Raw genomic sequence first — 13,767 nt, forward strand, 5'->3', positions numbered from 1 at the left:
TGTTTTCAGATATCATAATTATTTAATTTTAAATATAATATTATTGATTGTAAATTATATAAAATCAATTTAAAAGAAAAAGATTACGATTCAAAGGCATTAGTGTTGCAGGCTGGTCACGTTTCCATTTCTGTCTCTTAAGAAAGGTTTTTCTTTTTCGGTCTTCTCCTTGGATGGGATGGGAGTAGATAGGCACGAGTCAAGAAAAGGTAGATGCTTATACAAAACGATGTCCTTGTTGGCTTTTATTTTTGTCGTTTTTATTTATTCATTTACGTTGTTGTTTCCATTTATTTTCCATTGAAGCTCACAGAGAGTGACTTATAAATATTATTAAAATGCTTAAATAAAACGTGGGCATTTGAATTGTCTTTATATTTATGATGAAAGAATTATATATTTATTTTTAAGAACAAACAAAATAAGTTTGTGAGATCTATATGGACTGTCAGGTAATAAAATGGAAGCAGCATTGACACATAAATCTGGAATGCTACATTCTGTTTTTTCTCTTTTGGTGCATTTCACTCTCATTAACTATTTGTGTTTTTTTTTTTGCTTATCTATATATGTATATATATTTATTTTAACATATAAAATAATTAATAAATTATTCATTTTCAAAAATATATTTTAATATTATATCAACTAAATTAATCTTTTACTCATATAATATTTTTTATATAAAATAACATATCTATTGTAGTATTAATTTCATATAAATCATTTTTTAATTAACAATTTTTTTAAAAATAACTTTTATATTTATCACATTGATATAATTTTAAAATGAAAATCTTATTAAAAAAAGCATCTAAAAGTATATTAATTTATTATTGTATTTTAAAATGTGATAAATAATTATAAGATATTTAAAATCTATTAATCTTTTTTATATATTTATTTTATATTGTTATTTATAATTAAAATAATAATAATAATTGAGTAAATACATAAATAAATGACTAGTGGTGGTGGATGTGAAATTGGTTGAAAAGATGAAAGTAAAAATTAAATCAAATAATAGAAAGAGAGATGGAAATAGTTGATTCTTAATCATCCAATGGGCTGTAGAGAATTGCGATCCAAATCCTCCATCAAAATATGCAGTTCTGCTTCATTGTTGTTGGGCTGGCTTTTGAGAAAAATGACCTGAGCCATGCCCCATGCCTCAAAATTGACAAATTCACGTTGAATGGAATGGCAATCACTGCAATAGCCTCAAAAACTAGGGCCACACACCCATTAATTTGTGAATCAATAACATGAAACAATGGTCACAGAGGTCAAAGGCATACTGCACATATTATAATGCAAATTATAATGGCAGAATGGATATGAGACACAATTACAGACTACTGAATAGAAATATGACAAAAAAGTAAAATTGACCTTCATTACTGACAAAACTGTAGGGAAGACTTAAATAAGGGAAGAAAGAAGTGTACGCATGTTGCACAAAATTCATACGAGAGAGAGAAGCAAATAAATAAAAAGCCCTGCTTTAAGTTTTAATTAGAGCAGTCTAAACATTCATTTCAGGGTCAGTAAATTACTACAAAACAAGGGAGGAGAGCTTTAGGATTTAGTAAATAAAGTTCCTCAATATTAGAATGTTGACCAACTTTCCCGGCCAATGAATCAAAGCCAGATTGGCCTGCAATTTCTTGAAAATTCCCCAAAGGTTTATGCACCCTTCCTGCAATAACTCTGCATACTAATAAAGCCTTTCTTGCAGAAGAATGGCTGTCTTCACTAGATTCTATAGACTCTAATGCTCTTCCACTAGTTGAAGTAGTAAAAACACCAATGTCTTTTCTACAGAATCCATGTCTTAAAATTTGACAAACACCACATTTCTCTTCTGTACAAAGACTATAAGAACCATTCATGCCAAGAGAACAAGAAATGGTTGTGCCATGGAATCTTAAGAGCTCATTACCATCAGCAAGGCAACGTGAATGTCTTGTGGGCAATTTGCTAGCTTTGATCTTAACCAGTTCTCTGTATTCTTCAAATTGAGCAATGGTCACTTGCATGTTATGGACTTTAAGAACCCTTTCTATATTGACAAAATTGGCCTCAGATTTTAGCCAGCTTGCTCTGCAGATTATTTCAACTATTCTCCTGGATGAGTCGCCCTCAATAAGTTCAGTAACTGAACAAAGAGAGTGACATGTGAGTTTCTTAACATTGACAAAGGAAAAAAAATATCATTATCACATGGGTTTAATAGCAATAATAATGCCAATAAATTAATAGAAACGACAACCCACTGCAACAATCATAACAATGGCAGCGACTGCTCATCGGGCAGAAAACTCATGAATCAGAAAAGACATTAATGTATAGTTCTATGAAAATTTTGGCTTCAAATAGCCATAAAGAAGATTTAAAAATTTCAATTTGTTTGGTGTCAAGAATTCATTCAACTAATACAAAAATAAATAAAAATGTATGAACTATTATAATTAGTTTTTAATTGCTTATTGTTTTCCAACTTTTTCCAATTTAAGATTAAATCTGATTTCTGATTACAAATTTCAGTCAGTTGAGTTCCATGAACTATAGAACTGGCCTAATTCAGAGAACAATTTTCATGGCATTCAGGCAATTGAAATATTGACAGTGAAGAATGAGATATTGGATTGAGGAATGTTACCAGCATGTTTGGCGAGATGATGTGCATCGACAGCATCCAAAGTTTTAAATTTCTCATAACATTTCTTGCAAACTAGATTTGAAGACTCATAAGATTTTGAAACATCAAGAGAACTCCTGGCCTTTGAAGATGTACCAAAAACAGGAGAATCACCATGCATCTTTCTTGAAAGGCTATGGGACCTTCTTGAATAATGAGGTGCCAATTCTTGACCTCCAGGGCCTGGTGTTCCTGGCTTAAGGGTACCAACAAATGTCGAAGAAACACCGCCACCAGCACCACCACCATTGCCACCAAATCCAGTAATCCTTAATTCACATGTAGAGTCACTGAGTACTACTTCATGTGTTATAGGGTTGAGGAAATCACTGCTGCCTAAAGATCTAGGACTGCAACTTGTATGTGGCTTCTCTGTGTACCTCTTGCTACCGTGAATAACATCTCTTAGATTTGACACTGATCTTGAACATCCAAACCCACATGGCTTTTTTGTGTGAATGTTGCTAAGATTGTTTCTGGCTCTTGGAACGTGAACATCAGATGATTGTGATTTGCACTGCAATGATCTCTTGAGAGAAGAAAACCAAAATGCAGGCATTGCAATGTTCTTGTTACTCTTTTTCTCCCCTTATTCTATTCCTTTCCGCTCTTTGATCTTTATACTCCAAGAACTTTGAGAAATATTGTTTCTCCGGAGGAACATTGAAACTGCCAGGACAAGAAAACTATCAAGGAAAGACAGTTCTCCTCGACATGTTGTTTCTCTTTTGGTGCTCTACTCACCATTTCTGTAGCTTTCTTGCCTTTCTTGAACCAACCGTTGTCATACTGGCAAATTAATTAAGGAAGTCGGGTCCATTTTTATATGTCCCTTTTAATGTATCACGGTTATGTTAAAACTCCTGGTTTTAAGCACAAAGAATCACATTAAGGATCCCAATGTCCCAAATTTAGCTCTGTACTGTAATAGATGATTTTACACCATATTGGGGTTTAGCAAAGTTGTACGGCCTTGAATCAAAACTTGTCATGCCTTTTGGTGAAAAGGGATAGGCTTGACCATCCACTATGTAACAATAATATTTCTAACCCTCTTCAGTAAAGAACTTCCTGTTTTCTTTTCAACAGTATGTTAGTTAAATTCAACCCTAACATGATTAAACTCATTTTCTTTTTTACCTGTCCTTTTTGTTTCTATCATGTTATAAAGAAGATGGCATCCGTGGTCAAATAAACATTGAAACAAGGCTCAACCAATCATGTAAATAAACCAATTATTTTATTTTGGAGATTTTGATTTTTTTGATTTTTTTTTTTTTTAACTTTTTGCCACCATAGTTGCCAAAGCGTGACAAGCGGCACTAATTAACAAATGGCTGTGTTGTTAAGTTTGTTTTATGGAGAGTTTTTCTTTTATTATTATTTATAAGGTTTTCTATAACAGAATTATGAATTTATGATCCCACCTACACAGCATATGCTAATTATTATCCAATCAATTGCTCACGTTACAACATGGCTGATGCACATGCCCATCATTCCAGAATGTGTATTTTATGTTTGTAAATAGGAATATATGTGTTGCTGTCTTCTGCATATTTATGTGTTTTTTCTTTTTTCTTGGAAAACATGCAAGTTTACAGTTTAATATTCAATAATATCATCCTCTAAAGGAAACTAGATCCAAAAGAATTGCGGCAATGACATACTTCCCTTCTTCAATTACAAAAAAGAAAGAAAAAAAAAAAAAGCAATAATCCCTTGCATCCAAGATGGAATTCACATCCCTTTCCATCTTATAAGCAAATGCAATGGCATCCAGATGTACCCAACTCCTCCCACCTCGAGATCACAGTAATATTTCAATGGATTAGCTTTAAAGGGCATGAATTTTACTCTCATAAACAACTGTCACATCCCTTTCCATCTTAGTCTTTTTTCCTGTTGTCTTCTTAATTTTTAGGTAATATCTTCACTCAGAAATAACACGTCTGGCAATTCAGTATAAACACCACAAAATTACTAGTGACATAGCCAGTTCTAACAAGGAATGCGTACATTTAGCATTCCAGAACATAGAATATGAGGCTTGTTTAGCATTATTAATACGTACATCACAGGATTACAACAGTACACTTACAAACCAGTTGACCTGACGACAAGGATTATTATGCATCAATCCTAAACAAGTTACGTCCTCGGAGGCACTCTAAACCGATTACTTGAGAATGATCTATGAAGAGGTTCACCTGAGAAAATGATTATTAACAATGTTATGAATGCAAAAGACAATAAAACAGTTCTGCAAAATTACAATACCTTGGGACCATAGTGTTTGATAAACCACTCCGTAGTTTTACTATTGGATGCTTCAAACATGGTTTTCTCAAGGCCTAGTCGTCCAATAACTTTTGCAATTATGTCAGCCCTTAGAGACTCAGCATCTTTGCAGATATCATCAGCATCGATCATTATCATATCTGCCCCAGCCTTCAAGCATCTCTCGGCCCTTCTAATCAAGAGGTCTATATCTTCAATGAGTTCTGCGAAACATAGAAAAAGAATCTTGTCATAAGCACTAGCCGAATTCTTCTATTTCTTCAACCACACCTAAAAGACTGTTAAAGAAATGAAGTAGGCACTTTTTATTGGATATATTATCTGCTAGCTTTCTTCACATGAATTAGAATACCAGAATTTTAGCAGATAAAATGTTGAAATCTTTCTTGCAAATTAACAAACCGCCATTTCCACCATATAAACTTTCAGAGAGAACTTGTGGATGCAAACTATGTAACGCCATCTGATATCTAATACTTAACTTGATATATGGAGATCAAAGTTCAATTTCAAGGATCAGCCGGAGGTTCAAATTTTAAATGGGCATGCACCTGAAGTTGTTGGAAAGAATTTCATTGTAGAAAAAACTTCTCTTTAAATGATATGATAGGGATTTCATCAACTTCAATCCAGTTAACCATTCAAGCTCAGCTTCTTTAGAGGAAGATTCTTACCTAGGCTTGGAGTATACACCACAATTAATAGGAGAGTGACACGTATGTATGAGTGTTTTACACTTTGGTATTGGATGACTGACACATGCTTCAATCATTTAAAACTAATGAATATGTGTCAATCATCTATTGGTTTGATATATAGATTGAGATATACACTAAGCCTAGACAAGAATTTTCCTTCCTTAAGTTCAAAATTTTAAGTATTTTAAACTAACATGTAAATAAATGCTCATGCCACATAAACCAGTTTCCAACCACTGACAATCATACAATTTAATAGTGAGCACCACAAATTAATAAATTTGCTACTCCACGATTAAGGATGTCAATGATTCCGCCATTATGCTTAGATGAGTTTTCTATTTATCAAGCATTAGAATGACCAGGAAAACAGAGATGTCATTGCAGCAAATATGTCAACTGGAATCATTCTGTAATTAACTACACCATCTCCAGTAATGGTTTCGATTCCTTACCAAAGCTTTGAGGTGTTGGAGGCATATAAGCCCCGAATGCTCTATTGCCACCAATGGGAATGTCAGACTTGTTAAACTTGGCTGCAAATTGAGGCTTTGCTTTCAGATCAGCACTCTTAATTAAGCGCACGTATCTCAAAAGTGTCTCTTCCGGAACTCCAAGAGACCCCACATTGAGCTCTATCGTGTCAAACCCCATATTTTTACATTCCTAACAAGTATCACCATATGAAAACTAAATAACACTTCTATAACACACTAAAACTATAATATACAATCTCTATCTTTCATACGCCTCACCTCAACATAATCTTTGAAAGCGGAAGGGCCTTTATGAAGCAAGTGTTCAGCCCAATCACCTGTGCTGACATATATGTCATGTTGGTGGGCCATGTCGATCACGTCTTTGATAAAAGACCTTGGCATTAGACTGTGAGAACCTCCAGAGAACTTCAACCCATCAACAAATTGTCCCATGGACTCGAAAACATCCTGCCAATATATTCTGACAGTAAGCAAATACGGTAAAGAAGATGGGAACGAATCATCTTCCCCAGCCACATAAACTTCATGCTTGATATAACTACGCTACAAAAACTGATGTTTTCATCTAACTATAGCAAAAGCATAAAAGAATTAGACTTTATCTCCCTCCAAATCCTGGTCAAGGATGGAGTATGATATTATTTGGGTGTTAATATAAAGAAAAATAGTATAGGAACATTGGGGAAGTCTTATAATGCAAGTACTCTATTTAGTCAATTCTTATGTTTTGAAAGATCATAGTTGCTAGAATTCATTTCTTTCAGCTCCAAAATGAAACGAGGAACTTTAAAGAATTGAAAGCATACCACAGGTGACCTGATTTTGCAAGAACTGAATCCTTCCAAATCATTTATTCTGAACAAGGCTGTTAAATTAGTTTGGGAATTGAAGATGTGAAGTTTATCAAGTGGTCTAAACTTTAGCAACTGAACTTATCTAAGATCATTGTGGTTAAAGGTGATATTGTCAATAACAACCACCTCAACATCACAAAATCTATACTTGTCATACGGTTAAAGAGTGATATATATGTCTTAAATAAATAAAGATTCAAATAACTATTACAAGAAAAGGCACATTACATACTCGAAGCATGTTCTGGGTAAGGAGACTATACTGAGGACCTCGCATCTCTGTCACTCCAAATCTCCGCGGCTTCTCCGGCCGATCATCGTCCTCGTCGAATGTCTTCCATTGATAGTAAACCGACATCGCTCCGCTTCCTTTTGCTTTGCTTGGATGAGCCAAGCAAAATAGAAAGCACCTTTCTCGAATTATCTTTGTTGATGGTGTGTTGCTGTGTCAATCATGGGTGGGTACGTGCCTGTTTGATCTTTTTAGTTTCTGGAAACTGCTGCTTACAGAAGAAGTATCGAGTTGTTTCTAGAACCGAACTTCACTAATTGAAAGTTTTACCAAGGATTTTACTTCCACATCCTTGATGTTTAGCCATAAAGACACTTTCATCCCTGTCTTTCAGAATTTCTAGCTTAATGTAATTTAAAGAAGGAATTTATCTTATTATTTACAATATGTTGGACTAATTTAGTCAAGAGAGAACGAGTCTATATCTTTTACTATGTGAATATCAGCCTTTAATATTTTTATATACACCTTAATGACGAGTAATTTTTAGTCATTTTACAGGCATGTACACTACGTTAATTGCAAGGTACTAAAATGAGCATTTCTGAAAGTACTAGGAGGAAATCCTTTCCTAACCTAAACCTCAAGGACTTGGTTAAAATTTTTCAAAAATATTATTTGTCAGTCTATCCCCACAAATACAGGCTTGGAGCTCCTTGCTTTTTTACGTGTCATTTCCATGTAAGTGTTCTTTTATAATCTTTTGTTGTCTTTTTAGGTACACCAAAGTATTGTGGTTGGAAAGATATAAAAAAGTCCTCAAACTTATTAATTTTTGGATAATAAGTACAGAAAAAATAAAAAAAAGTTTCTTTTTTTACACTTAAATTCTAAGTCTAAAAATGCCTATGATAATACCTGAAAATAAAGTTGCGTATGTAAATAATTTCAGAAAGATAATGTGAAAAAAAGAAAAAGGAAAAGTTAAAGCAGGGGCAAAAGGATTCACAATTAGAGGCATGGGTAATTTATCTTTTTCTCCCAAAGATGTTGAAATATAAGACAAGTAATTTAGATGTAGTAAGTAAAATGCAAAAACAGCTAACATGGCCAAAATAGCATCATTGCATGGCAATTTGACAATAACTGTTCATCTCTTCCAATTATTTAGTTCTTCACCTGGAATAAAAGATTCTTAATGTCCAATTTCTCTGATCATGTGGGCTTAGATATATAGCAATGATTTCTAATGTAGGTATACATAAGAGATGGAATGAATTACCAAATCTTAATCTAATGGCAAGAACTCAAAGGAAATGTGGATAACTATAGACAATTCATTGAGTATAATTTAAACCAAGATTCTTACAGTTGCTCAAAATGAATCTAAGTATTATTATTATATAAATTCTTGGCATGGCTTAGTTGTTGATGCACATTGCTGTTAGAAATGTGCTAGTTATGCTCTACTTTCCTTGCATCCAATGGAAGGAATCAGCAGTTGAAAGAAAGGAGAAGTAAAAGAAAGAATAAAGGAAATTGTGGAGAAGACAAAAGAAGCTTTTCACTCATAGTTCACAGCTAATCTCTCTCATATCAGGAACTAACCTACCTGCCTTGCTCACTTTATTCTTCTTCTCCTCTTAATGCAATTGTAAAGCCTCACTAGTTCAAAAGTGAGGTTCCCTATAAGATTTCCTTGGCCATCTTCTCCTCCACAATCTTCTCTAAAACTGTGTTCAACACTGGGGACAAAAGAAAAGAAAGAGAGAGGGAAAGAGAAACAAAGAACATGGCAAAAGACATGAGTATTTTGGTTTGCCTGCTGCTGATGGCCATGGATATTGTAGCTGGAATACTTGGGATTGAAGCTGAAATAGCACAGAACAAAGTAAGTTGAGAGAATTGAATTGAAATTGTGTAATGCTACGAATTTGCAATGATGATATTGGTATTTGATGAACAGGTGAAGCATTTAAAGATGTGGATTTTTGAGTGTAGAGATCCAAGCTATCAAGCTTTCAAGCTTGGTTTAGCAGCAGCAGTGATTTTAGCCCTTGCCCATATTCTTGCAAACTTGATTGGTGGGTGCATATGCATGTGGTCTAGGGATGATTTTGCAAAGGCATCTGCCAATAAGCAATTAGCTGTTACCTCCCTAATCTTCTCATGGTATGTTGTCTTGCATATATCAGAATAATTTTTTTGTTAGAATTCTACATTCTGATAAATGTTTGTTATTGGGGAGTCAGGATTATATTGGCAGTTGGATTCTCAATGTTGATCACAGGAACATTGGCAAACTCAAGATCAAGGAAATCTTGCGGATTATCCCACCATAGAGTACTATCTATAGGAGGTATTTTATGTTTCATTCATGGACTCTTTGTAGTTGCCTATTATGTGTCTGCCAAAGCTGCAGAAAAAGAGAACAGGCCAACTCCACAGACAGCCGCCCCTGCTTGATCAAGTCTAACTCACTTTTCCCTTTTTGTCATTTTTTTTCCTTCTGATTTTACAGATTTGTAATTCTACATTACAATTGAATTATGTATGAAGTTCACATTGGTGCAAGATAGGTTGTTTTACTTCTTTGTAATTCCTGAACTAATGCATTTTACACAAAAGAATCCATCAGGATTCAGGACTAATGACTGAATTGAACTGAAATTTGGCCCATTTTCCTTTTCTTGTTAAAGAATGAGTTCTTTATGTAAGGGGCTGAGAAAGTTATGGGCTTTGGAATGAACCTGCCCAAATTGAAAACCTAGAGATGCCACTCCACCAAAATCTAACTACGTTTCTGAAAAAAGAAAAAAAAAAAGTTCCAACTACGTTTCGAAGTCTTTTAATCAGACGGTCAATAACAACATGCAAGTCTGACACATCCAACGGTAAAGAAAAAGCCCAGATATTTTCCATTATAAAACCTCTTTTGTCTATACCTTATTTCAATTCGGTCTTCTTGTTTCTTGATTTCGTACCCTAAAAATTTCTCTGCAAAAACCCTAACTTTGTCTACATTAAAACCAAAACCAATGGCCCCTAAGCGCTCAACTCCGTTAGAAGATCCACCAGCTGCTTCTTCCTCTGAAGAAGAGGAGGAAGGAACCTCTAGCGGTGAAGAAGAGGAAGAGGAGGAGGAAGAAGAAGGATCTTCCTCTGAAGAAGAACAAGAGACACAGAAGCCACAGACACAAATCGTAACCCCAAAACCACCACCAAAACAACCCGAGTCCGAGTCAGAATCTGAATCCGGATCCGGATCCGAAACTGATGATGATGAAAAACCCAAGAAGGCTCCTAATTCTACTGTCAAACCTATTGCTTCCAAGCCCATGGAAGAAACCCCACCAAAAACCACCAAACCCAGGTCCAAACCCGCCCCGAAACCAACGACGGCAGCTGCAGCAGGGAAGAGAGCCAGTGAGGTTGACCGTGAGCCGAAGGACTCGAAACGGGCAAAAAAGAAGGATCCGGAGTCCGATGGAGCTGTTACTGCTACTGCTGAGAAGTCGGAGGATACAAAGAAACAGCTTTTTCAAAGACTATGGAGTGAGGATGATGAGATTGTTGTGTTAAAAGGTATAATTGATTTTATTGAAAAAAAAGGAGTTGATCCTGCAAAGGATATTATTTCCTTTTTTGATTATATTAAGAAATCACTGCACTTTGACGTGTCTTTAAATCAGTTGAAGGATAAAATTTGGAGATTGAAGAAGAAATTTGAGAATAATGTTAAAGGTAAAAAAGGTGAAGATAAGACATTTAGCAAGTCTCACGATCAAAAGTCTTTTGATCTGTCGAAAAAGATTTGGGGTACTGATGGAATTATCGGTGCCTCGGATTCAAGCATTAAGCCTAATGGAAAGGCCAAAAAGGCTACGAATAATAATGCTAAGAGTTTGGTTGCATTGAAGGCTGAATTAGGTATGGATGTTGATAAGGAGAATGAGAAAGTTGATAAGATGGATGTTGAACTCGAGAACCATTCCAGTCTGAAACAGTTTGATAGGGGTGTGGGTGTTTCAGGAATGGAGGATTACGTGATCAAAAGGGGGTTGGATATGGTTCAGGGAGCTAAAAAGGCTGAGATGGAAGAGAAATGGAGGAAGCTGCATGTAGCCGAGTTGGAGCTTTTTCTTAGGAGGAATGAGTTAACAAGAGAGCAGGCAAAGCTGATGTTGGCCTCGTACAAGAATGAGCAGGATTGATTAGCCTTTTGGAAAGGTATAAATTGTGTTTGTTTATGTTGTTCTAAGTTATTAATTGTTTCTGTTGTTTAGGATTTGGTAATTATGGAGATTTTTAGTATTAATTTTCTTAGCTAACTTTCATCTTTTCATAATGTTTACTCTTCGTGCTTGTTTATTGTTGTTTTAAGGAATTTAATGTCTATTTTTCTCTCAAGATTATGAATAATCTACCAAGTGGTTATCGTATTCTGGTCAATAGATGGTCTTTAGGTGGTGAACATTTATTTGGTTGCTTTAATTCGTGCATCTTTATTGCCTTTTGTCGACTTGTTGATTGAGTTGTATTAGTATTTGCTCTTTTCATATGGATCAGTCAATTGAATCTGAAAGGAAGGCTTGCAGATGATGATCTTTTCTATGCTATAATATTTTTGTTTCTTGTAACTAGAGAATCTAGTATGCTAGTTTTTGTGGTGGAAGTTGTTTCAGTACTATTTTTTTTCAAAAGAAGTAAGCTGTCCGTGTATCATAGTGAACTGAAACAACCAAATTTTGAAGACACCGACATGGGAAGCTCATCAGATTGCCATCTTGGTTAATTTGAGAGGAGCCTCCTTTATGACCGGCTCGCCTTGCTCTAGGTTTTGTGGATATGTTTTACTTCCTGAGCTAACTAGTTCCTTCCTTTCTATATAACCAAAGCAGGATATGCATATGCCTGTGATGCAATGGTAATTGAACTTCATGTTGTGTCAATTGTAAGAGCTAGATTAGTTTTGGCTTCAACTAGTGAGTGATTTGAGGAATATTAGACACAACGAAGCAATTTGAGAGACGAGGGGAGAGTGGTTATTTACTTGGCCTTGTATTATATTTCTTGGATCCTCCTTCAACACGGTTAATAGCCATAGAGGAGAAAGAGCAACTGGTATTTGGTTCTCGACTTTCGATCTTGTATATGATGATTTTTCTTTTTTCCCTTAAGTTGGAAGGAGCCTAGAAACTTGAAAGTGGCTAACTGTAAAATTTAGAGTGAATGTTTTCTAATATTTTGAGATTGGCTAGATGCATTTTCTTCTTATTGTATACACCTATATAGACTCTGTTGTTACGAGAATTCAAATCCCCTCCAGGTTTCCATCCTTTATAACAGAACATATTAGAGAATTTTCTGTTTAGCATATGAGCCTGAAACTTCTATACTGTTTTGTGGGGTCTCTTTAGGCTGTAGCCAGCAATAATAATTATAATACTAGATGATGGATAATAATGACAATATGTGCCGTGTCATTGTTACCTGTTTAATTATAACCAGGTTTTATTAGCCTCTTCAAGGATCTTACGTTTTTGAAATTGGTTCTATTCAAGTAACAGAGTGGCTGAAGTAGTAATTTAATGAAACTTGGGCAATGTTTGGTGCAGGGTTTTTAATGGGGGCAAATATCATATTTGGGTGTCAAAAAAGTAGATAAAATTCATGGATTGATTAAACCCTATCACGGTAAAATCCCTTGAATGATGGATCCTATGAAAGTTTTTTAGATTTTGATAAATCCGTAGTTCTTTAAAAAAAAAAAAAAAAAGTTCTATGGATATATCCATGGTTTTCTAAAGCAAACCTTTTAGACGATGACCTAATAATATATGCTCATATCATGTCGCTTTGATAATGGCTGCTATATGAGGAATCAGCTCTCAAATTTATCTCTGATGGGAATTTTACTTCTTGAATGTAAGCCTGCCGATGAAATGGAAACAAATTTGCCAACGATTCGTTCTCCGGAGGAAAAAAAGAAGTGATAGAATAAAATAATATGTAACATGATTTAATAAAAATAAAACTATTTGGCTCCTTATATTTGGAAAGTTAAATTTTATTTTATTTTTATTGGATTTTTATATATTTTATTAATTGATATTTATTTATTTGGCTTTATTTTTCTAAAAATAATTCTTTTCATCTCAGAGAAAAATAGAGAAAAATTAAAACATTATTTTTGATGGATAAAATAAAATAATGATAAAAATATAGAGAAATTATTAAATTTAGATAAAGTTTCTATAAGATGCTCTTTAAAATAAAAAGCCCCGCTCAGAATGTTTAGAGATAAAAAAATAGCTTTTAATTGTGTTTGTCTCTTTCTTTTTTGTAAAAAAAAATTAGATTAAATTAGCATTAGTTACTGGTAACAATTAATTTTAATATTAAAATTAAATTAGTATATATATATATATATATATATATATATATATATATATATAGCTCTCTTTTTAAATAATTATTA

The 13,767-nt window shown here is 34.2% G+C and overlaps 4 protein-coding genes across 4 annotated transcripts; 2 read left to right on the plus strand and 2 right to left on the minus strand.

Moving 5' to 3' along the window:
• Window positions 1-1,371: 1,371 nt before the first annotated feature.
• On the minus strand, window positions 1,372-4,499 carry LOC8267419. The gene is made up of 2 exons (XM_002518531.4): window positions 2,663-4,499; window positions 1,372-2,158 (listed from the first exon to the last, which is right to left on the minus strand). Exons 1-2 carry the CDS (start codon window positions 3,258-3,260, stop codon window positions 1,545-1,547), a joined length of 1,212 nt encoding a protein of 403 aa, XP_002518577.1. The 5' UTR covers window positions 3,261-4,499; the 3' UTR covers window positions 1,372-1,544.
• Window positions 4,500-4,638: 139 nt separating this feature from the next.
• Window positions 4,639-7,554, minus strand: LOC8267418 (protein HEAT-STRESS-ASSOCIATED 32). The gene is made up of 5 exons (XM_002518530.4): window positions 7,287-7,554; window positions 6,456-6,647; window positions 6,156-6,366; window positions 4,982-5,205; window positions 4,639-4,911 (listed from the first exon to the last, which is right to left on the minus strand). Exons 1-5 carry the CDS (start codon window positions 7,410-7,412, stop codon window positions 4,831-4,833), a joined length of 834 nt encoding a protein of 277 aa, XP_002518576.1. The 5' UTR covers window positions 7,413-7,554; the 3' UTR covers window positions 4,639-4,830.
• A 1,319-nt stretch (window positions 7,555-8,873) lies between these two features.
• LOC8267417 (protein DESIGUAL 3) lies at window positions 8,874-10,089 on the plus strand. The gene is made up of 3 exons (XM_002518529.3): window positions 8,874-9,177; window positions 9,253-9,458; window positions 9,539-10,089. Exons 1-3 carry the CDS (start codon window positions 9,079-9,081, stop codon window positions 9,750-9,752), a joined length of 519 nt encoding a protein of 172 aa, XP_002518575.1. The 5' UTR covers window positions 8,874-9,078; the 3' UTR covers window positions 9,753-10,089.
• Window positions 10,090-10,226: 137 nt separating this feature from the next.
• On the plus strand, window positions 10,227-11,728 carry LOC8267416 (GLABROUS1 enhancer-binding protein-like). Its single transcript, XM_002518528.4, has one exon. The coding sequence runs from the start codon at window positions 10,325-10,327 to the stop codon at window positions 11,498-11,500; it is 1,176 nt and encodes a 391-aa protein (XP_002518574.1). The 5' UTR covers window positions 10,227-10,324; the 3' UTR covers window positions 11,501-11,728.
• Window positions 11,729-13,767: the final 2,039 nt, after the last annotated feature.

Source organism: Ricinus communis, chromosome 5 (assembly GCF_019578655.1).
Source record: "Ricinus communis isolate WT05 ecotype wild-type chromosome 5, ASM1957865v1, whole genome shotgun sequence".
Classification (NCBI taxonomy): domain Eukaryota; kingdom Viridiplantae; phylum Streptophyta; class Magnoliopsida; order Malpighiales; family Euphorbiaceae; genus Ricinus; species Ricinus communis.

What these genes read in the sequence shown, in the direction of transcription:
- LOC8267416 (XM_002518528.4), top strand. Translation starts at nt 10,325, where the DNA reads ATGGCCCCTAAGCGCTCAACTCCGTTAGAAGATCCACCAGCTGCTTCT.
- LOC8267418 (XM_002518530.4), bottom strand. Translation starts at nt 7,412, where the DNA reads ATGTCGGTTTACTATCAATGGAAGACATTCGACGAGGACGATGATCGG. An exon ending in TTACCCAGAACATGCTTCGA is followed by an intron (nt 6,648 to 7,286) that starts GTATGTAATGTG and finishes ATATATTGGCAG; the next exon opens with GATGTTTTCGAGTCCATGGG. An exon ending in TCCAACACCTCAAAGCTTTG is followed by an intron (nt 5,206 to 6,155) that starts GTAAGGAATCGA and finishes TATGTTTCGCAG; the next exon opens with AACTCATTGAAGATATAGAC.
- LOC8267419 (XM_002518531.4), bottom strand. Translation starts at nt 3,260, where the DNA reads ATGCCTGCATTTTGGTTTTCTTCTCTCAAGAGATCATTGCAGTGCAAA. An exon ending in TCATCTCGCCAAACATGCTG is followed by an intron (nt 2,159 to 2,662) that starts GTAACATTCCTC and finishes CTCTTTGTTCAG; the next exon opens with TTACTGAACTTATTGAGGGC.
- LOC8267417 (XM_002518529.3), top strand. Translation starts at nt 9,079, where the DNA reads ATGGCAAAAGACATGAGTATTTTGGTTTGCCTGCTGCTGATGGCCATG. An exon ending in CTGAAATAGCACAGAACAAA is followed by an intron (nt 9,178 to 9,252) that starts GTAAGTTGAGAG and finishes TTTGATGAACAG; the next exon opens with GTGAAGCATTTAAAGATGTG. An exon ending in ACCTCCCTAATCTTCTCATG is followed by an intron (nt 9,459 to 9,538) that starts GTATGTTGTCTT and finishes TTGGGGAGTCAG; the next exon opens with GATTATATTGGCAGTTGGAT.